Source organism: Zea mays, chromosome 1 (genome assembly GCF_902167145.1).
Source record: "Zea mays cultivar B73 chromosome 1, Zm-B73-REFERENCE-NAM-5.0, whole genome shotgun sequence".
Taxonomy (NCBI): Eukaryota; Viridiplantae; Streptophyta; class Magnoliopsida; order Poales; family Poaceae; genus Zea; species Zea mays.
In genome coordinates this window covers 247,164,093-247,187,453 of record NC_050096.1, presented here as the reverse complement: position 1 = coordinate 247,187,453, position 23,361 = coordinate 247,164,093, and the positions used below count along the sequence as shown (strand labels likewise).

General features: G+C 45.3%; 1 protein-coding gene across 1 annotated transcript; it reads right to left on the bottom strand.

Moving 5' to 3' along the window:
- Positions 1 to 112: 112 nt before the first annotated feature.
- On the bottom strand, positions 113 to 7,284 carry LOC100272827 (uncharacterized). The gene is made up of 2 exons (NM_001367772.1): positions 6,565 to 7,284; positions 113 to 1,198 (listed from the first exon to the last, which is right to left on the bottom strand). Exons 1-2 carry the CDS (start codon positions 7,225 to 7,227, stop codon positions 296 to 298), a joined length of 1,566 nt encoding a protein of 521 aa, NP_001354701.1. The 5' UTR covers positions 7,228 to 7,284; the 3' UTR covers positions 113 to 295.
- Between the last annotated feature and the right edge of the window lie 16,077 nt (positions 7,285 to 23,361).

Genomic DNA, 23,361 nt, shown 5'->3' with positions numbered 1-23,361 from the left:
GTTCTTAGCTGTTGGGTGCAGAAAGATGCACGTTGCTGACACGAAGGAGAACAGTCCCCGCCCGCCCCCCCTTTTCACTTCACCTTGTGTGACCTTGCATTCAATTCCGGTTGGTACAATAAAGCCATTGCTATAATATATAGTAGATGTGACCAATACAAGGAGAAAAATTACAGCCCATTGCCAAGCATCATCACAATGAATATACTACTAGTAGTATTAATTCTGCAGCAAAGACACATCACAATAACCCAATTTTCTTTTCCTTTTTTCGATCATCGACCTTGTTGTTATATTAGCAGCCATTGGGTTTCTTGGCCGGCGCCGGCGGCTTGGGGGTGGCCACCACCCCGTCGTTGCCTGCGAGCGCCAGGTACTTGTCCTTCCTGGTGAGGCTTGTGCACTCGTAGGAGAGCGTGGCGGCGATTAGCCTCTGGATGTAGTTGGCCACCTCGTGGCTTGTCCTGCCGCCGGCGCAGGTGAGCTCGGGCGGGAGCTTGTTGAGGAAGGTGACGACGTATGCCGGGCTGGGGTTCATGAAGAAGTAGAATGGGTCCATCCCCTTCCACCCCCTGGCCGTTGTGCCGTGGAACATGCTCATCCGGTTCTCCATGGCCACGGGCACCACCTCGTGGGTGAGCTCCGCGAAGAGCGCCGAGAAGCGCAGCAGGAAGGGCTCCCGGCACGTGGTCCCCTCGGGGCAGATGACGAGGTCGCCCTCCGCCAGCAGGTCCCGGATCATGGCGGCGTCGGAGGCGCGGTCCCGCGTGAGGCGCACCGTCCGGATGGGCGAGAGGAACTCGGAGAGGCGCGAGAGCGAGTAGGTGACCGCCGCCACGGGGCGCCCCAGCGCGGTGGACAGGAAGATGGGGTCCAGCAGCGTCCGGTGCGAGCAGGCGAAGAGGACGCCCCTCCGGCCCGTGGCGCGCTCGGCGCGCGGCGGCGGCGGGGCGCCCCGGACGTGCACGCGCACGCCCAGCGCCCAGAAGGCGTAGTACACCAGCGGCATGGGCAGCAGCGCCCCCGCCGCGATGCGCAGGCAGGCGAGCGCGAAGCCCACGGGGAACCACAGCACGACCAGCAGCGCCGCCAGCGGCGTCGGCCGGCGCACCAGGCGGCCGTCGTGGAAGATGACCGGGCGAGGCAGCTGGTCCATGGGCAATGGCTCCACCGGCGCGCGCGGGACGATGTACGCCTCCTGCAGTTTTGCATGCCATGCAGGCGCCCACAGCATGCGTGCGTCAATAATGGCGAATTAACATTTAAAAAAAGAACCCGTACTGCTGTTACTACTACCAGCACAATGAATACAATTGAAGAGGAGCGCAGCTACCACCGTGTGCCATCAGTTGTTCATATAGAACCCAAATTACTTCTGTACGGTTATTGACTGTACGTACACCATTGCGTTGGACGTCTAGCTACATGGCAGTGGAACGAACCTTTGTCAAAATTCTTCTTCTTCTCATTGTCTATTGGACAGCAGGGGCACTAGGCATGACTACGACGACCTACTTGATGCTGCATCCTGCCGAGGATACCTAATTGTTTCGTCTTTGCACAATTGAAGGAGGTCGATCGATCGGCAGGGCAGTCTTTTGATTGCGATCCATGCCATGCACATGCATATCGAAATCTCAGACAAGCAACTGTAGCAGCGGTACATACATCACTGTTCACTCCAGTCCAGCTAGCTAGCCAGTGGCAGTAACTGTGGTTAGTTGGATTCACCTAAAAGGTTGTACGGGCATCGCCGCGGGTTTTTGCGTGTCCCCCCTCTCAGAATAATCCTGAGATCTTTTAGCTTCTATCCGAGCAGTAGTCGGTACATATATATAAGTATCCTTTCATCTTAATTAGCATCTACTTTAGTACTAGTTATTAGAAAGTATTGAAGATTTTTTGGTTTTTGAGTTTGCTACTTCTATATGTACCTAATCCTATCATGATTTATGATGTGGCTTAACAAAATAAAAAAAATCTGCCCAAACATATGTCTATCTCTAGGAAATTTTATGATCCTAGTTCTTTAATTTCTTGGGGTTTTATCTCTCCACACGCGGCGCCATGGCTAGCTACTCTCGCTGTCTAGTCCACCACCACCAAGCAAATGGTGTCGGCACGCGGTTGCATGTGATCGATGCACAACAACCACGACAACAACAAACGTAGGAGGAGTGCACGATACGCAATGTGACTATGGCTCGTGAGGAATGCATTGTAGCGACAGGGGTCACAATGGCATACGTGGCTGAGACGACCCGCTAGGCCGCACATGGCTGACGATGCTGCCTGCGTGTGGACACAAGTGAGCAGGAGCAGCACAACATGGTGGAGCGGGACATAGTCATGCAGAGTCCTCATAGGCACCGATGCCTCTCTCTCCTTCTCCATAGCGACGTTGTGGCCACACCATGGCAGACGTGACTCCCCCATCATTTAGACTATCGTTAAGGAGTCTAGCGATGACACATGGCCCATAGTCACTAAGATCAAACAAGTGGAGCTTGGTGATGAAGGTGAAGCTATAAACACGATAGATGTGATAGTTATGGTATAGTGACATCAACTTCCATGAGGATCGGTGGGCCCCAGAGGCCCTCCTTGCCGGTGTCCCATCGAAGATGGTGCCTATCCTCATGGACAAGGAGTCCACCACGGACACATAGGACACCATCGTCGTGGAAAGCACGATAGCGCTCGTGCCCTCAGAGCCACCCAACACAAGCTGTGTTAGGAGTGGGATCGCCTAGCGTTCCGGCCAGGCGAGGACGTCGATGATTTTTCTCTCTGTCTCTCCAGCCTAATGCAACATATGACAAAGTACAGTGACATGACATCAGTAAGAAGAAACTCATCGATAAGTTCCTCCACGCCATCCATAAAAAGTGCATGTAGGTTGCCTTAGTGATGAAGACATTGCTAGACCTCTTTGAGGTGATGATCGAGGAGGTAATTGACATGCACATGTCACATAAACACATGAGAGTGACATGCTGGTTCTATTCCTAGTACTCAGGGGCATCAAGGTAAACTCCCTCCCACACTGGTTGCTCTGCTATTCTCCACCTTGGTGAGTCATGTGCCCACATCTTCCTAGGTAATGGTTCGAGCATCAACAAGATCGATGGCTAGTATCTCAATATGCCACCCACCACATGATCGACACGTAGGAGTACTTCTCTAACATGAACTTTGGTGTGGGAGGCTTCATCAAGTTTGGGATGCCTTCATCATAGAGATCAAGGGTGTCGACTCTGTCATCTTCACCACCAAGATTGGTGAGCAACGACTGCTCACCCATGTCTACTACATACCCACACTGAGGAATTCCATCACCAGTTTATGGTAGTTGGATAAGAATGGCTCACACATGAAGATCGACCATGGGGTGTTGTGTATCTAGGATCACCATCGCCGCCTTCCCACTAAGGTGAACAGAGGAAGCAATCACATCTACATCCTCCATGTGTAGGTGCACAATCTCTCTGTCTTGTAGCCCACCATGACAATGATGCATGGCGGTGGCACAAGCACTTTGGGCACCTCAGTTTTGAGGCACAGAGACAACTTAGCAGTAAGGAGATGGTGTAGGGCATGCAGCGCGTTGAGTACGTGGAGCAGTTCTATGACATTTGCATGTTGATGAAGCAGCAATGGCTCCCCTTCCAGTACCATTAAGCTACAATGCCAAAAATAAGTTACAACTCATGCACGATGACCTATGTAGCCTAGTGACACTGGGAACTCCTGAAGAAAGCACTACATCCTCGTTGTCGATGATGTGCCTCACTACATGTGGGTTGTCCTACTCAACACCAAGGCGGCCATTGTGGATGCCGTCAAGCGATCGTGGAGGAGTGCGTCTATAAGCTTCAGGTGCTGCTTATGAACAATAGTGGTGAGTTCATAGTGTTTGAGTCCATGGTGTACTACACCAATAAAGGGATCCAACACCACTACTTTATGCAATACACCATGTAGTAGAACAATGTCATCAATCATCACAACTAGATGGTGGTAGCCACCACTCACGCCTTCTTCAAGTATAAAGGGACATCAATTATCTACCGAGGCGGGGTAGTGATGACTGTCATCCACCTGCTGAATCGCTTGCCCACCAAGGCCCTTGATGTCAAAACCCATATGAGCCCTTGCACGATCGCAAGCTAGCAGTCAACCACCTCCATGTGTTTTGTTGTTTGGTGTTTGCCAAGAAGCTCAACCATGCCAACTAGCTTGATGGATAGAGTATGCTAGGGGTCTTCATCGACTATGTTGATGGCGTCAAGGCATACCTCATCCACGACCTACGATAAAGCACATGCACATCATGCACGACATCATGTTCGATGAAGAGCGAGGCTAGACATGGGGCAAGATGGTGGACGATGGCTTGACATCAATGGTCAACTAGTCCATCATCGACTATATCAACTTCAAGGGAGATGGGAGGGGGGCTAGCAAAGCATCACTTCATCAAGCTTGCCTATCCAACATCTAGTTTTCCACTAGCTCTAGTGAGTCCTCAACCACAAACTCTATCAACAATGCTCCACTCTCCTGCACTAACTCCTCACTCCCATGTTCCAGTTCCCACACCTATAGGACCAGCATCAACAACTTTGGTAAGCAACAAGCAGGGCACACTAGAGTTCCCTAGTCAATCATCTATGAACGAGGACCACGAGCATGGAACATAGAGCACTATCGTCATCCGTGGCAAGGAGAACAAGGTGCTCCGCCTATGCAAGGCACCCTATGGTCTATGGTCGGCACCACAACCTTGGAAGACCAAGATGGATTTCACCCTCAAGCTGATGGGGTTCTATTATAGCACTCACGAGGTGATTGTCTACCGATGGGGCAAGGGAAGTTGTGCCCTGCTGGTAGAGGATGAGATGAAGGATGTTTTCCATATGTGCAACCTAAGGCCACTCTCCTACATAGGATTAAGGTCCATCAAGATAGCTCTAGCATCTCACTCAGCCATACTTTGTATGCCAGGCACATCATCGAGCTAGGTAGGATCACCGACTGCAACTCATCTTACATTCCTATAGAGGAGAGGCTAAAGCCAAGCCATGATATCATGGAAGAGTAGGTGGACACGACTGACACCCATTTTGGGAAGCCTTCGCTATCTTGTTTACATGCGGACAATCTTGGCGTTCACCATCACCTATGTCAGTTGGTTTATGTAGAGATCGCCTATAGAGAGCATCAATAGGCTGTGAAGAGGATCATACGCTATATCGTCAGAGGTATCTCCGACTATGGCTTGCGCTACCCAAGTTATCTTAGCGCTGCACACTTTATCTTGTACAGGGAAAATAAACCACACCGGTGACATCGATACAAGTAAGAGCAAGAGTGGAACTCTGCTCTTCCTCATCAAGGGCTTGGTGGTTATGATTTATTATAAGCGTGACTTAGTGAATAGGAAATCTCTGCCTCCAAAACCTTTAACCATGTCTAACACCCTCAAAGGTGTACCGGCCGGCAAGACTTGTTAACAAGGAACCCCAAGGGGCAGTTGGCATATGCAGGATGTCCCAAGCCCACACGACGAGTTTGCGCCGTGTCGTGTGTGCTGACAGTCTAGGCAGATCCTTTTTTAGCTTGCAACGCATACGAAACATGCATGAAGGCTCATCGGTCCCAACTACCGCCCAAACCCGTGGGCGTGTGTGTAGACGTGCCGAATAAATGATAAAATATACTTATTATATATAGATCGTTGATGCCGTGCTGACCAACGAACACTCTTTTAGTGCACGAAGATGTGACCCAACCAGACTATTAATTAAACGCTATCATTATTGTATATCCTGAGCGCTAGCTCCAACTGTATGTGCGGTGTGTAGTTTTTGTTTTAGTACCGGTAGTTGTGGATGTGTGCTACGTAGTAGCACGTACGAGTATGGAGACTTCATTCGTTCCACCGATTACTCTGCATGTCCGTATTTCTCTCTCTACGTTGGTTGTCTCGATCTATTCCTTGTTGATGATGATGCAATTAACTGTGAATCATTTTTCTAATGTACTTTTACTTTGTCTCTTAATGTAACAATTGAACGGTATACGTACTTGTACTTCTATTCTTTGTTGGAACGTGGGGTTTTTTTTTTGAATCTTCGATTGAATGTAAAATTATAGAGAATTTTGGACACCGCTTTGTTTTTTCTTTGTTTCGCCATGTGCGTGGCAGCAGCCAGTGTGTGCAACTCTGATCCACAACAGTACGTGCCGTATATCTCCAATTTATGGAGGGATCATGCATGCAATGCAGCAAAGACATGCGCGATGAACAGCACAGGACTTCATTATTTAATTTTTATTTTCACAGAGCGGTACGTACGGTTCAACTACCGTATAGGGGTGGCGATCCTATTGGCTGTACATACTGTTTGGTGTTTACTACAAGATTTTCGTGAAATTCGTGCAGTCAAGAAACTTTCAACTCCGTGAACAAAAGGAGTAAAAGTTGGTGTTTGCACGAATACGGAACCATATTTATTATATAGACGGACAAAGTCAAATGCGTGTACGACGAATATATACCTTGCACATGCTCATGAAGGGGTAGTCGGAGCGGCTGTTCCCGAGGCCGACGTCGGGCGCGGCGTCGTCGTCGTCGTCGCCGGCCAATATCTCCCGCAGCGCGTCGGCCCTGCTCCAGCCGACGAGGACGCCCCTGCGGCTGTCCACCATGCCCGTGGCGCGGCCGCGCCACGTGGCGAGCTCGGTGCCCGCGACGGCGTCGGCGCCGAGGCAGTCCCTGAGGAACGGCTCGGCCATGATCCTGGGCGCGGCCGTGAGCACGACGCGCCTCCGTGCGCAGGCCGAGAACACCCGCCACGCGGCCGGGTGCACGTCGGCGGCGTAGAAGCGCGGGAGCACGGCGCGCGCCGCCGACTCGATGTCGCGCACCCGGGCGCCCGCCGTGGCCGCGAACACCAGCACGCGCGCGCACGCCGACTCCGAGGCCAGCGCCCGCAGCGCCGCGGCCAGCGGGGCCAGCAGCAGCAGCAGCAGCAGGCGCGGCACGCCGCCGGCCTCGAAGGCCACCAGCGCGTAGTACGGGAACGCGCTGCGGGAGCGCAGCAGCGCGCCGTCCAGGTCCGCCACCACGGCGTGCGCGCCGCGGCCCGACGCGTCGCACTTGTCCACCGTCGGGAACGGCTCCACTCCGGCCGCGACCACGGCCTCCACCGCCTCCTCCATGATGCCACTAGACTAGACCCACCAGGCACTGCGCACGACCTCTCTCGCCACTAGCTTAGACCGATCTGGCAGTGTGAGTGTGTATATATAGGGGGTGGGACTGGGACTGGGACTGGGACGGCGCCCGTGCCCGCGGTATGGTTGGTTGGTGAACGGTAGGGATGGGCTATCATTACACTAGCTAGTACTGGTTCGCTAATACATTTCTAAAACGTTTATTAGTGAGAGGGTGGTTGCAATGCGAGTGTCACACACTGGGATCATGGAGCTGCAATTTATGCCCTCATTTATCGCGGTCGGTTTTAAGAGATGGGGACCCGTACGTGGTCCGACGCTGAATCGGAATGACGGGAGGAAGGACCGCGCGATAAATACATGTGGCAGGACATGCATGCATGCATATCATCCTGGTTTTACTTTCCGACTCGGCGATATGATGCTCTTCCTGCATCAACCCTGCGACTGCGAGAATCAACAAATCACCTTGTTTGCTAAAACTAGACCAACTCAATGGCTCGGAATAGACCAGCTAACAATAATGCCCATCCGGAAGCTAAGAGGCGACCGACCATGGCAAACATATATCTTAGATTCCACTAGTATATACAGACTACTTAAGGGCTTGTTCGTTTTGTTCTCAGTCCATGTGGATTGAGTGGGATTATATGAGTTTCAATCCTAAATAAGTCAAAATCTTTCATAATTTTTTCTAATCCCACCCAATCCACACGGGATAGGAATAACCGAACAAGCCCTAAGGTGTCTTCTTACGTACGTCAGAGCATATGTGCCGTTTGCTTTCACATAAATGTTACATAAATGCAACGTGGTGAGTAACCGATAATGTTAAATCATGTTTGTTTAAACTTATTATCGCGGTCACTTGGGTGTAACCATTACCGTTGTTATTTATATTACAGTTCGTGGACTAAACAACATCCTAAGGAGGAATAAGAGTTTTAGTTTTTATGAAGTTTAGAACAAGACGGACAAAATACAAAAAAGTCAAAAAGATGAAAAATAGCCATAATTGGTCGTGTGATGAATACATGGACACTATATAGATACCCTCATCGAGGAACTAAAACTGCTGCTTGCTTTTTGGTTTTTCATCATTTAGCCGGAAGGTTTTTAATCTTTTAATTAAGTGCTCATTGGTATGGGTGGTGGCACTACATTCTAATTGCTCGATTTCATTTGTTAGCCCACCATCTATATTTACAAAGGATTTAGATTTTCTAGCAATTTTTTTATTATTCTTTTGTGAGCTAACTAATTTAGATTCCAATGATTTTAACTGGGCCTTTTTGTTTAGTGCACACCACTTCAAACAATCGGACGGCATGCCCAAGTTCTTCTGTCAAGGGTTTTCATCATTAATACCATTATCACTACCATACTCACTAGAGGTATTTGTGACATGAGTGTGATGAAGAATATGATGAAGAAGTGATAACGGCCATGGCTCCTTGGTGATGGTCCCAGCCGTCTCCACTATTGAGCTTCCGACTGAAATACCGCGAGCCTCGTTCCCTCAAGTACACGGTAGCGGCTGCACTACAAACACTGTTGATGTGTGTCACACCCGGTTTTATGCACCTATATGTGTGCCCACGATGTTTGCTCACATATACAATGGCTTCATTAGTGATAACAATAATCCATATCCAGCATAAAACGTCGTTACTTATTACATATGGACCCATAGGTCAAAAACAATGATTACAACTATTACATAAAAAACAAGCGGATCGAGTGGCCTCCACAGGCATCATCCGAGAAGACCACACGCCTGGACTTCACCACCCTATTCATCAGCATACACCCATATGCTTTATTTAGTTGAGAAGCAATATTTAAGGCAAGGTTGAGTACTTTTGGATGGTGTGAAATCCGTAGGTCTTGATATAGAAGTGTTATGATTCCACACAACTTTAGTAAACTCTTATGTCCATTTCCCCTTTGGTAACCCAACCAAGAATTTTGTGATTCCCAGTAGGATTATTCCATTTGCTCTTTCCACCAATCCATTGGACTCTAGATGCCTGATAGAAGCGAAGTGTATGCTTGTCCCCACTTGACCGCAAAATGCTTTGAATGCTTCAGAGTACAACTGAGTGTCATTATCAACAGTGATGGACTTTGGCACTACGAAACGACAAATAATGTTTTGCCAAAAGAATTTTTGAATGGTGGCCGAAGTTATGGTTGCCAAAGCCTTTGCTTCGATCCATTTTGAGAAATACTCGACTGTGACCACTGCGTATTTTAGGTTTCCCTGGGCAGCTGGCATTGTGCCAATTATATCCATTCCCCATCTTTGTAAGGGCCAAGTGGGTTGTATCAACTGACTAGGACGATGGCAGTTTTTGATCTCTTACACATCTTTGGCAGTTGTCACACTTCTGCACAAACTCCGCTGTATCCGATGCTGCATAAAATCATTCACGAAAATTTTTACAACACTTTTGCACAAAATCCTTGACGATTTTTTTTCAGTAGAGCTCTAGGACCAATATGCGAGCTACATAAACCAGAATGAATTTCTCTTATCAATTCTTGGCCTTTGTCTCTAGAAATGCACTTTAGTAGAGGTGAACAAACACCTTCTTTGTATAACTTCCCTTCTATAATCTTGTATGGTCTTGTTCTTGCTTGCATCCTTTTGGTGTATGCTTCGTCATCGACTGGATGATTTCCTCGAAGGAAAGTTATAATCTCCGTTCTCCAATCTTCGTTGTGTGTAGGAGATACTATTAAGATAGCCCTTTCTATTAGATCGACCGAAGGTTCCTTTAATACTTATAAGAACACTTCAGGAGGTAAAGGGAGCCTCTAAGTGGCAGACTTGGCCAACATGTCAGCATGCTCGTTATCCAACCTTGAGATGTTCTTTAATGAGAAACCTTCAAAGGAAGATTCCATCCTTCTAACCATGTCAAGGTATTTCTCCATATTAGGATTTTTCACCTTGCTCGATTTATCCACCTCGAAAGCATCTAGGCCCTGGTTGGTTTTAGTGATTAATGACAACGTAAGATTATATGTGACTAACGTGTGTTTTTGCAGAGCAAATGGTAAATTAGGTCACATTATAGGAAGTTGCGCTACAACGGTGAAAACAACCCCTGAGATGAGAACTTGAAGCAACGGCTGCAAAAGGCGAATCAAAAGATGAAGGACTTCATATTATAAGTGTCAAAGGACATGTGAACACTTGGTATAGAGTTAGGACTTCTATTTTTATTTTAGCCATACTATAAAGAGGGGTTGTGAAAGAATAGTTTGACCAAGAGAAATCTAGTGTAGTGTTGGTGCATGTTCACACTCACAACTAGTGCTAGGTGTCACTCTATAACTCACTCACAAGATTAGAACGAAAACGGTTTAGAAAAACCTAAGGAAAAGACTTGGGATTGCTGACATAGGGGCACCGGACTGTCGGGTGCATCACCTGGCAGTGGGCCCAATAATGCCCTAGGAGCAACCCTCTGCTCCTGAAGAAACTTGAGAGCCCGCTATTCGCTGGCTCGAATTTTAGCCAGGCACCGGACTGTCCGGTCTGCACCGGACAATCACTGTTCACTGTCTGGTGCACTGTCAGAGCAACGACTAGCTGTTGGATGCACACCGTTGGTGCACCAGACTGTCTGGTGCGCCCATGCGCAGTAGCCTACAATAACGACTAGTTTTGGTTGGTGGGGGTATTTGTACCCCCTCTACCAGCCACATTTAGTGTCTTGCTGCCCATATACACTTGTATTCATTGCTAGTGCATTGCAAGCCCACAAAGCATTATGAGGTGATTAGCAAAATCATAATCCCATGTTAGGATCTCATTAGTGCACATGAGAGCCACCAAAAGCACACACCACATGCATTAGGCTTCTCTTGGTCAAGTGCAAGTCTATAACTTGTTACTCTTGGTGATCGGCATCACCTAGACGACTTGGTGGTGATTGGGGTTTGGTGATCACCTTGGAGGACTTGTTGGTGACCCAACTCGGAGATTGTACATGGTCATGAGGGATCCACCGTGTTGGAGAGGCAAAAGATCATCTCATAGTGAGCACTTGGTTCTTGCGAGGACCAAGGGGAGCGATATCCTTGCGTGAGTGCTCCAACAAGGACTAGGGAAGAGTGCCGACTCTTCGATACCTCGGGAAAATTTTGGAGGAGTCTTCTTACCCTTACTTTACATTCCGCATTTACTTTGAGTATTTTACTTTGTGTATTTTCTTAGTTAGTATTTGTAATAATGACTTAGGGTTGTTGTTTATCTCGTAGCTTTTACTTATTGCTAGTAGTTTGGTTGAAGTTGGGCTCATGCTTAGGGTTTAACTTTTGTTGGAATTTTAGAAAAGCCCAATTCACCCCCTCTTGGGCATCGTGATCCTTTCACACCTGACCTGTGATAACTTGGGAATATGATTTCAATACTGCTCCTCGTACACCCATTGCTTTCAGCTTCCTTAGTCCCAACAACAAAGCTTCATACTCTGTTATATTGTTTGTGCTCCGGAATTACGGCCTAATAGCATATGATGTCTTCACTTTAGATGGTGACACAATAACAATTGCAGCTCCGGCTTCGAAAGATCCCCATGAGCCATCACAAAAAAACTGGCCAAACAACTTCATTTGACTAGGATGCTTCATCTTGTGAGCCTGGGGTCCAATCAGCAATAAAATATGCCAGTGCTTGAGACTGAATGGAGGACCTGTGCACAAAATCGATGATGAACTCATTGAGTTTTGCTGCCCATTTACCAATTTGGCTCGAAGCTTCTCTATTTCTTATAATATCTTTAAGTGGTAGCGACGAAGGTACAACGATATTGTGGGACTAAAAATAGTAACAAAGCTTTCTTGAGGCCATTAGGACAACATAAAGGACGTTCTCCATTTCTGTATAATTTTTTTGGATGGACTCAACACTTCGGAGATGAAATAAACAAGCATTTGCCTTTTGATACCTTCGGTCACTGTCTCCTGGACCAATGTTGCGCTTATGTAAGTGTGTGAAGCTGATACATAGAGTAACAATGGATCCCCTGGTGAAGGTGGAGATAATGTTGTAAGCTTTATCAGATAATCTTTCAGTTCTTCGAAGGCTTGCTGCTGAGGAGGACTCTATTGAAAGACCTCTATTGATTTTAGGACTTTGAAGAATGTCAAGTTTTGTTCAGCAGATCTTGAAATGAATATGTTTAAGAAAGCCAACCTTCCTGCCAATATCTGAGCCCCTTTTCTTGATTTTGGTGGCTCCATATGAAGTATTGCTTTGATTTTGCTTGGATTCGCTTCTATAGCTTTTGTTGATACAAGGCAACCCAAAAACTTGCCCTTCTTTACTCCGGAGACGTATTTCTCTGAGTTAAGTTTCAAACCTACTTTTCTGAAATTAGCGAATGTTTCTTGGAGACCTAAGATATGATCGTGCTGCTTCGTACTCCTTATGATGATATCATCAACATAAGTTAGGACATTCCTACCCAACTGTGAACTCATCACTTTGGTTGTCATTCTGCTAAAGCTCCCACCAGCATTCTTAAGCCCCTCAAGCATCCGAAGATAGCAATAAGTTCCACTAGGGGTTTTGAAACTAGTCTTCGGCTCATCTTTCTTTTTCATCCATATTTGGTGATACCCTCAATAGCAATCGAGCATACTAATGATCTCTAAAGTTGCAACTGCTTCTACTAACGAATCAATTCTTGATAGTGGGAACACATCTGTTGGGGGCCTTCGTCTTCCAAAGGTCCTCAAAAACATGATTTAACAATGTTTTTGGAGTGTATTACATGACCAGGTATCTTCGGACTTGGAGCAGAACCAAAGTGTGAGAAGCACGAAGAATACGAAGGTTGACGCAGAGCCGAAGCAATGCGCAAGGGAGCTTCGACATGATAGCAGAAAAGGGAACCGACTTAAAAGGGAAAAGACTATTTAGACCTCGATGGATCACTATAGAGTCATTAGCAAATGTAAATGGCATGGGTGTTATTTTACATGGGCTGCGTCCCATGCCTATAAATAGATGAACAATGCTCCTGCACTGTTCACGCTGACTTGGCATTTGCTTTTGCGTCACGCTCGCACTTTTACCTTCTTTCAAGCCGAAGGTACATTTGTAACTTGATATCATTTCTATTTTTCTATGATAATAAAATATAAATGAGCTGATAATGATACATAATTGTTCATGTTATCTTTCACATTTCATGTGATTCTATTTTCATTATCATATGATGTAATGATGAAGGTATGTCCTTCATGACCTTCGTCCGAAGATCATTATATCCCAAGGGAAATAATGCTTCGATGGACGAAGGGCATTAACATTTAACATTCTTTGTGTTGCCTTGTTCTTAACTCATAGCATTTGAGAACAAGTCCCCAACATTGGCGCCCACCTCCGGTGAATCCTTTTCGACCACCTTCGGCAAGCACTGACCTTCGCCATGCCACCGAAGAAAGCTTCAGCGATAGGGGCTGCCGCTCTGCAGCCACTGGACCCAAACCAGGAGACCCTTTCTCTTCGAGAGGCCCGAAGCCAGAAGAGGAAGGCCATTATTCCAACACTTCAGGAGGAGGAGTTGGACCAAGAAATCAGAAACATGGAGATGCTTCATCAACAAGTACAAAGGAAAAAGGAGAAGATGGCTCGACTAGCCGATCTTCAAAGGCAGATTGACGAAGCCACTGAAGAAGTACGTCATCTTGCCCAAGACGAACAAGAACGAAGGCCCCAACATAGGGAGCTTCATCAAGAAGGCTTCTTCAACGAAGATGGATGGTATGATGATTTTAATCATGATACCTTTGCTTTTGACGATGCTTCTCCCTTGACAGCAGAACTGCAGGCTATCCCATGGCCTCCATCATACAAGCCACCTCAACTCCCCATGTATGATGGACATTCAGTTACGAAGCAGTTTTTGATGAGATATGAAGCAACTATATCTTCATACGGAGGCAATGCAGCTGTTATGGCCAAGTCCTTCGTCATGGCAGTTAAGAATGTGGCCCAAACGTGGTATTCTTCTCTTCGGCCAGGAACTATTACTTCATGGCAGAAGCTCAAGGATATGTTGGTAACAAGTTTCCAGGGCTTTCAGACGAAGCCAGTTATAGCTCAGGCTTTGTTTCAATGCACGCAAGACCATGATGAGTATCTCCAAGCATACGTCCGAAGGTTCTTGCGCCTGAGAGTACAAGCGCCTATAGTGCCCAATGAAATTGTCATTGAGGCCATGATCAAGGGGCTTCGTCCAGGACCTACTGCCCAGTATTTTGCTAGAAAGCCTCCACAGACTTTGGAGAAGCTGCTTCAAAAGATGGATGAATACATTCGCGCTGACAATGACTTTCGTCAAAGAAGGGAGAACGCCTATAGGTTCTCTGAGATGACCAGGGGTTTCAGAGGGAGAATCCACCCAAGGCATGTCAGGTCAATCCACTCCACTCAGAGTGACGACAGAGGAAGTCAACAATAGAGGCCACAATATTCCTTGCAAGCTTTGGGGCAGCAACAAAGCTATCTTCGACCGCCAGCTCCAAGAGGCAGAGGCGCCAGGGGCTTTGGAGGAAGGTTTGGGGATCAACCTAGGAAAATTTATTGCTTATTCTGTGGTGAGGACAAGGGCCATACCACAAGGATGTGCCATGTCACCATTCAGAAACAAAAGGAAATAACAGAAGCCGCAGCTCAACAGAACCAGCCGAAGCAAGTCATGCACACTGCTTCATATCACTCACCCTACATACCAGAGTATGTGGGTAACCATCCTGCAGCTTCTGTTGCTTCGGCTAGCCAGCCACAAGCATCTTGGCCACAACCTCCACCTCCCCCACCACTACAACCTGCATATCCACGAGGTCAGCAACTAGAAGGGAGCCAACAGACACACCAACAGTGAGATTTCAAGGAGGAGTCCGAAGCTCGCACAGTCAACAGTATTGTGCCAGAATCGAAGCATATCTATTGAGAGATATCCTACCCCTGAAATAGTTTTTACATTCATTGTCATTTTCTTTCTAAGGAACAATTATCGAAAACCTAGTTTTCTTGTCATTTTCAATTCCTTGTAATAGCTTCGTTTTTGCCATAGTGAAAATATATCTTCTCTACAGACTTACGGAGTCCAAAAAGTCGCTGAAGCACAAAAAGTCGTTCCTAAGGGAACGCGCGGCTAAAAATTACATCACAAGTATCTCCGAAGCTACAAAAAGTCGTTCTACGGAACGCAGCGTAAGTTTGCCGAAGCTACAAAAAGTCGTTCCTAAGGGAGCGCAGTGTAAGTTTTCTGCTCAAAAGTCGTTCCAAAGGGAATGCAGAGCCAAATACCGCCAAAATATAAGGCGAAGCGCGAAAAGTCAACGCGAATACCGCCGAAATAGAAGGCGAAGAAGTTCAAAAGACGTTCCTAAGGGAATGCAGAACTTACAACGAAAAGTCAGCGCTGATACACCGAAAAATAAGCGGTGAAGCCGAAAAATAAACGGCAAAGAGATTGTGTAATTCCACTATGGGGATGTGAGTGTGTGTCTTCGACACAAAGTATCATTTTGCATAGCATAACATCGTCACATCATTTCGCATAACATAACATCATACATCATATTGCATCAATGGCACAAGAAGGGGATACAATGTTGACCTTCGGAGAATGCTTCACAAAAGTGAAATTGTGTTAAGGCACAAAATAAGTTTTGAAGAAATACAGCTTCATCAGCTCTGATGTGGAGGAATTTTTTTTGAAGAAATACAGCTTCATCAGCTCTGATGTGGAGGAAAAAATCTGTTGTTGACGAAGCATTAATGTTTGGCGATGCTTGGATGACTTTTTACGAAGCACTCTGATGAGGAGGAAAAAATCTGTTGTTGATGAAGCATTAATGTTTTTGTGACGATTGGAGGATTTTTCACCAAGCATAAAAGCTCTTCTTCATGAAGCATGAAAAGAAGGGAAGGTGTTTTTTCGCCGAAGGCTCAAAAACAGTATGTACATAAAAGTTTTATGCATCGTAAAGAAATAAATTACAAAACCATTCATATATTACATTCAAAACCCATGAGCACCAAATATTACAAGCATAGTTCAGCAAATGTTACATTAATATTCTAGTAATGTTTTTACAATAGCTATTCTTCTTCTTTCAAAACTTTATCTGCAGCTTCGATCAGCAGTTGGGTAACGACTTCGTCTACAATAGTTTCAGCCATGCTAATAATTTCTGCTGATTCCTTTGCCTCTGGGTCGGCCAATGACTCGAAGGGCTCTGGGAGAGGAGATAGTTCAGCTGCGGTAGAAAACGTAAATCAGTTCGAAGCCACAAAAATAAACAATAAAGTTAAAAGCCATTAAGCAATACCTATCCGCCTTTCGAGTTCCGCAGCTTTTTCAACTGCCTTTGTTGCTTCCCTAGCGTCATGAGTATCTTTTTGGCTCTTCTTTATTATTTCATGGGCCATCCCTCGGCCGCCATTTTCCCATATGTCAGTGAAATTTTTTCCGCCTACTAAGCTTGCTTCGGCCTAGGGGTCCTTCGTATCATCAATAGAGAAAGCAGCTTCGGCTTTGGCCAAAGTTTTCACATGTTCACAACCTGACTTCTCCAAAATAGCTGCAATTCCCCTCGCACCAAAGAAGGTGCAGACGTCCTCTCGGTCACTCAAAATTTCCTCAAAGGCTTCGGCCTCGCTGCTGATCCATTCAATTGGGCCTTCAGGATCACCCCGTATGAAGTTATCTTCGGTTGAATATGCGCCAACGTTGGTGAAGCTAGTTTTTATCTTCTTCACACATTCCACAGATTTTTCATAACATCTTTCTTTTGATGAGCGAAGTTCTGCAACTGTTTTTTCCCAATAATTTTTTCAGTAATCACTGGCATCTCGGTCAGCTTCGGCAATAGCGCATTTCAATTTGGCTTCGGCCAGTTGCTTTTGGAGGTTTTCAATCTCGTTCCTTTGGATTTTAGATTGGGTCTTGTTGTTAGCTTCATCCCCCTTTACCTTGTCCTCCAATGTAAGTAGAACTTTGTCTTTTTCCAAAGCTTCGTTCCTCAGCTTAATAACCTCTGTTCGAAGGTTGTTGAGAGCAATAGTGCAACTCTCGTATTCAGCATTCTTTTGCGCCCTTAAGGCGTTGCTAAGTATTAAACCCTATATGAAAAGAATGAACGAGTTAATATAAGAGCAAAAGAATAATTCAAAATTCATAAACTTCCACATATACAATTTTTGTACCTTCAGACTGTTATATGCGAGGCTATCTGCAAGATTGTCCTTCGTCATGGCGCAGAGGCCAGCTTCAAGCTTTGGGAACCCCATACTTCTGGCCATCTCCCGGCAGACAGATAATTCTTTGTTGTCTGAGAGGCAGTATAAGAAGTCATCTTCGTTTGTGCCATTGAACACTAAGGCCCCTTTCGGATACTTCAGTTCTCAGGCATAATGTTTAGCTTCAAAAATCTCTGCTTCAGATAATCTTTTTCTCGAAGCGTGTCGTATAATATAATCAAGAACTTCGGAAGGCGCTTCGGGAGTAGTAGTGGCAGCTTTTTTAGGCAGAATTTGATCTACAGCTTCTTTTTCCGCTGCCTTTTCTCCGGTTTCCAAGGATTTCTCCTTAGCGGGCTCTGAAGTCCTAGCTTCAGTGTCGGCCTGGCTCTTTGTAGCTTCAGCTTCGGTCAGCTTTGTTTCAGTTTCAATCTGCGTTTCTGAAGCCTTGGCAGTTTTCCCTGAAGTAGAGCTTGAATTTTTTATCGTTTCCAGCACATCTAGTACACTGGCCATCCTTTTCCTCTTGGGGGTCGCTGTAAGACCTTTTTGTGCCTTCGGCACTGTCACTTCTGCCGAAGGGCTTAGAACTTCTAATATTTTCGTCCCTTCGACTCTTGTCTCTTTAATATTATCGGCCTTCGGCTCAGCTAATTTGGCTGAGGATGCCTTCGGCATTGCAGCCGGCTCTTCAATCTTTTGCGTGGGAGGAGCAGGTTCTTTCGCTTCAGTAGCTGAAGAAGTCTCACCGCCAAATTCGGGCACTATGGCCGGTTCAATGTAGCACGGTCGGTGTGTAAGGACCTTCAGTTTTTTCCTCTTCGACGCAGGCTCGTTGGAGTAGCCGAAGCAACAGTCTTCCCAGAAGTTGCACCCTTTCTTTTCTGCCCACGCGGTGGGTAGTGGTAATCAGGGTACACAAATCCAATAGCATCAAAAACTCTATTTAGCCTTTTCTTTTTTCGGCTCCCGAAGGTCGCTGATAGTGCATTATCTTCAAACTTGGAGTATGCTCCAAGTAGTTCATCACTAGTATTTTCAACACACTTCAGCCAATCGTCGTCTGGTTCGATAAATTGGTCTCTAAACCTGAAGGTATATTTCAATCGAACCAAACCACCTTCGCTAGGGTTAGTAATGATTTCCTTTGGCATTTCCCAGCTGTCTATCAGTGGCCATATTCTGTAGGCCACGTGCTCTTGGACTAAGTCCCTTGTCCCAATAAATGCGCAGACTGTGCTGAAGGCCCTTTGGCATGCTTTGGCTACCTCATCGATCTCTACCTTCGGCTTTCAGAGGCCGAAGCGCGACCAGATGGGGCGCATGATGATTTCTTTAATATCTTCTCTTACTTTTAAATCATTCTTCACGTAAAACCACTCCTCCATCTAGGCACTGGGCCATCTCTTCCGAAAGGTTGGTACTGGATAGCTTGAGCCAGAACGAGCAACGAAGCTGTAGCAACCAAAATTGTTATGGTACTGTTCTTTACCCCAGGGTTTCGTTTTATAGCACAATTCATGCATACTATAAAAGCATTTTGCATTTGGCTCCAGACCTTGACTTCTCACAGCCCAAATGAAGATCCCCATTCTGATAATTGCTTCGGGAGTGATCTGGTGAAGGAAAATCTGATATATCTTTAAAACCTCAACCACAAATCTGCTTAAGGGGAACCGAAGTCCAGCTTTGAAGAAGCTTCGGTAGATTACGACTTCATTTTCTTCAGGAACAGGAACAGTCCTGTCTCCGTTGTCAGCTCTCACAATAGATATATCTCGAAAATACCTTCCTCTCATGCTATCAAAATGACTTTGTCTAATAGTCGATTTCCCGAAGACTGCATGACTTGGTCGCCAGGGCCGATCTTCGGAATCTTCGCCCCCACTTTTCGCATCATAACTGTCGCTGTCATCGGTATCTTCAGATAAGCCTTCTAGAATTTCTTTTGTAATCTTTTCTGTATTTGTCTTTGCAATTGACTCAATGAATACAACAGTCTTTTCCTCATGAAGCTTCTCCTCTTCGGTTAGCTTTGTTTCAGCAACTGTCTTCTTGTCTTGAGACATCTTATCTACGGAACTGACAAAAATATGTCCTTAAATCCGAAGCTTAGAAAATTTAAGAAACTAAGCAACTGTTGGAAAGCTAGAGCTAAGAAATCAAGCAAAGCAAAGCAGGCGTACCAAATGTGCTCGGGGTGAGTTCTTATTTATACGCCCAACGCGCTCCAAGTTGGATGGCCCCGTCTGTCATTGACTGTTGCTATTCTAGCAATGGGAAGGTGTTTTTTCGGACCTTCGGCTTAGGGCCTTCGTCCATATTGCAACCTGAATTCATTATTCTAACAAATTAACCTTGCGAGGGGCTACTATTGGGGGCCTTCGTCTTCCGAAGGTCCTCAAAAACATGATTTAACAATGTTTCTGGAGTGTATTACATGACCAGGTATCTTCGGACTTGGAGCAGAACCACAGTGTGAGAAGCACGAAGAATACGAAGGTTGACGCAGAGTCGAAGCAATGCGCAAGGGAGCTTCGACATGATAGCAGAAAAGGGAACTGACTTAAAAGGGAAAAGGCTATTTAGACCTCGATGGATCACTATAGAGTCATTAGCAAATGTAAAGGGCATGGGTGTAATTTTACATGGGCTGCGTCCCGTGCCTATAAATAGATGAACAGTGCTCCTGCACTGTTCACACTGACTTGGCATTTGTTTTTGCGTCACGCTCGCACTTTTACCTTCTTTCAAGCCGAAGGTACATTTGTAACTTGATATCATTTCTATTTTTCTATGATAATAAAATAGAAATGAGCTGATAATGATACATAATTGTTCATGTTATCTTTCACATTTCATGTGATTCGCTTTTCATTATCGTATGTTGTAATGATGAAGGTATGTCCTTCATGACCTTCGTCTGAAGATCATTATATCCCAAGGGAAATAATACTTTGATGGACGAAGGGCATTAACATTTAACATTCTTTGTGTTGCCTTGTTCTTAACTCATAGCATTTGAGAACAAGTCCCTAACAACATCTTTTGAGCATGCTTTGTTGAGGTCTGTGAAATCAATACACATTCTCCATTTGCCATTGGATTTGTTGACCATGACTGTATTGGCCACCCACTCAGTATATGCAACTTCTCTTATGACTCCAACACTAAGAAATCTTTTGACTTTGGCTTTTTCACCTTCAGCCTTATCTTCGGACATCTTCCGAAGTTTTTGCTTGCGTGGCCTAACACTTGGGTCCACATTCAGGGCATGGTCTATTATACTCCTATCTACTCCACACAGGTTATTTGCTGACCAGGCAAAGACATCCATGTTGTGAAATAGAAACCATCGTAGGTTGGACTCTTGCTCCTAAGTTAGCTCGTTGCCGAAGAATATCCTTTGCTCTGCAACATCAACGCAGAGAAGTACTGGTTTTGGCTAATCCACCGAAGATGCCTTTTCTTTCACTAGCCTTTCAGAATCTCGGATTTGTGCTTCGGATCCATCTATGCTGTAAACAATTTTTGGCTCTTGTAGGGTTCCCTCTGCCCTTCTTGCTATCTCTTGGCTGCCATAAACCGATATCACTCATTGATTACTGGTATCTTCATGCAGAGATAACCTGAATGCAAGACTGCTTCGAAGACATTGAGAGTTCCCCTTTTGATGACAACCTTGTATGGGAATTCCATGTCAACAACATCAAACATTACATCTTCTGTTCTTGTGTTATTGATGTAGCCAAAGGTGACGAGCATGATTAGCTTCCCTAGTGTCATCACTTGCTGTCTTCCGAAGCCATAGAGAGGAAAAGCTAAATCTTGGAGCTTCTCTTCGGGCTCCTGGATTTGCCTGAAAGCCTTGACAAATATGATGTCTGTAGTGCTGCGTGTGTCAACCAAAACATTATGGACTACAAAACCTTTGATTACACAAGAGATAACCATGGCATCTCTATGCGGGTAATCCTTAAGACAAAGATCATCCTGAGAGAAGCTAATAGGAATATGGAACCATTTGGTCCCGATGTAGGGTCCTTGGACACCTACAAGTTGTACCCTTCTCTGGGCTTCTTTTTTCTCCTTTTTATTGCTGGGTTCAAAGCTTGAGCCTCCAATGATGGTGAGAATAAGCTTCTCCATGAGGGCTGATGAAGCTTGATGGCTTTCCATGCTCTTCGTCGCGATGAAACTTGTCGTGGTTGTGAAATCACTGGAGGTGGGTGCTAGTGTTGGTCACTTATTTTCAATTGCTACATGGCATAAAAAAAGGCAACATAGAATTGAGAAACAAAAAACCTTCTCCCTCCAAGCAATACACCTTCAGTGTAATAGTTCGAGGATGAAGGTTTCAACGTATAATAAAAGATGAAGTTAACGTATACTTGGTTTCAATCCTGTGAAGGCACTGAAACCAAGGTAATGCATGTTACGAAAAAGCTTCGTCTTTAGGTTGATACAGAGTATAAATACGAAGGAAAAAGGTTTTTGAACAGGAACATTCATCATAAGCGAAATGTGATGTAAAGAGACACGAAATAACACACGAGAGCTTATCTCTGTTGCCTTGGCATTCTCAATATGTCTCTCATTACATTAAACATATTTACAAGCATACCTTTAGTTCCTGAGTGATAGGATGCTCGATGGTTCTTCGAAGGCTAAGCACTACAAAGCTAGGGGTCCAGAAAAAGAGTACTTTATGCAGGGTACTGTTCATGTATTTATAGGGGAGACGAACCGACCATGTATAGATTTACAGTAATGCCCATCCACTTTTACATAAGCCCGTTACAAATGCCATTAGGACAATAATGTACTTTCTTCGTTCTTGACTCCACGAATTCCAACCTTCGTCGCCCCGTTGCCTTCCCTTTCGACTTGCGGCCGAAGTTGCCGCCTTCGGCGATTATTTTTGTTGCTTGTGTATAGACGAAGTGCCTTTGTATGCGGCTTCTAGCCGAAGCTTAGCTTCGTCCGTTAGTCGGAATCATTCCTGAAATACACTTGTTAATGACGAAGCCACATGCTAGGCAAACAATCTTCGGTATATAAGTGATCTTCGGCATATAAGGCCCCCAACACTAGCCAATTTCACTAACACTTTTTTAGCCAACTAGCTATTAGCTTTAGCTCTAATGCATTCAAACATTCCCTTAGTCTCTGTTTGATTGTATTAGAGCTAATAATTAGGTGCTAAAATTAGCCAGAGACATCCAGACAGCCTAGCTGATAGTTCAACTATTGGCTGACTTTATAGCTGGTGACGTTCAAATACTCCTAGCTAATAGTCCAGCTTACTATTAGTTGCACCCTCAAATACTCGTTAGTTCATTAACTAGTTCAACTTAGCTAAAATACGTTAATATTTAGCTAGCTGCTAATTATCCAACTAATTTTACTAAGGTTGATTAGCTAGCTAACTATTAGCTCTAATGCATTCATACATGCTCTTAGTAGATTGATGCTTGCAATGCAAGCGTGTGGGAAATCTATAGCCAACTTTAAATTCTATTTGGATCCATTTCTTTAAAGTTTAGAATTCTAAAAGGTTTATAGAATTTTAATTTACTTGAGCTCTAAAACTCAAATGTAAGATGGCCTAAAGTTTAAAGCTCTAAATCTTCTTTGGTAAAACGTGGGAACAAGAAAAATGTAGGAATATAGTTGTATGACAATCGCAATCCTACAAGAATCAAACACACACAAAAACTTCTTAATAGGTATGACAATTTAATCCATGGATAGGGATATCCGTCGGATCTCCGACCCGACGGATCAGGATATGGATATGTTTTTTGACCCGTGGGTTAGACCCGTATCCGATCCGAGATAAAACA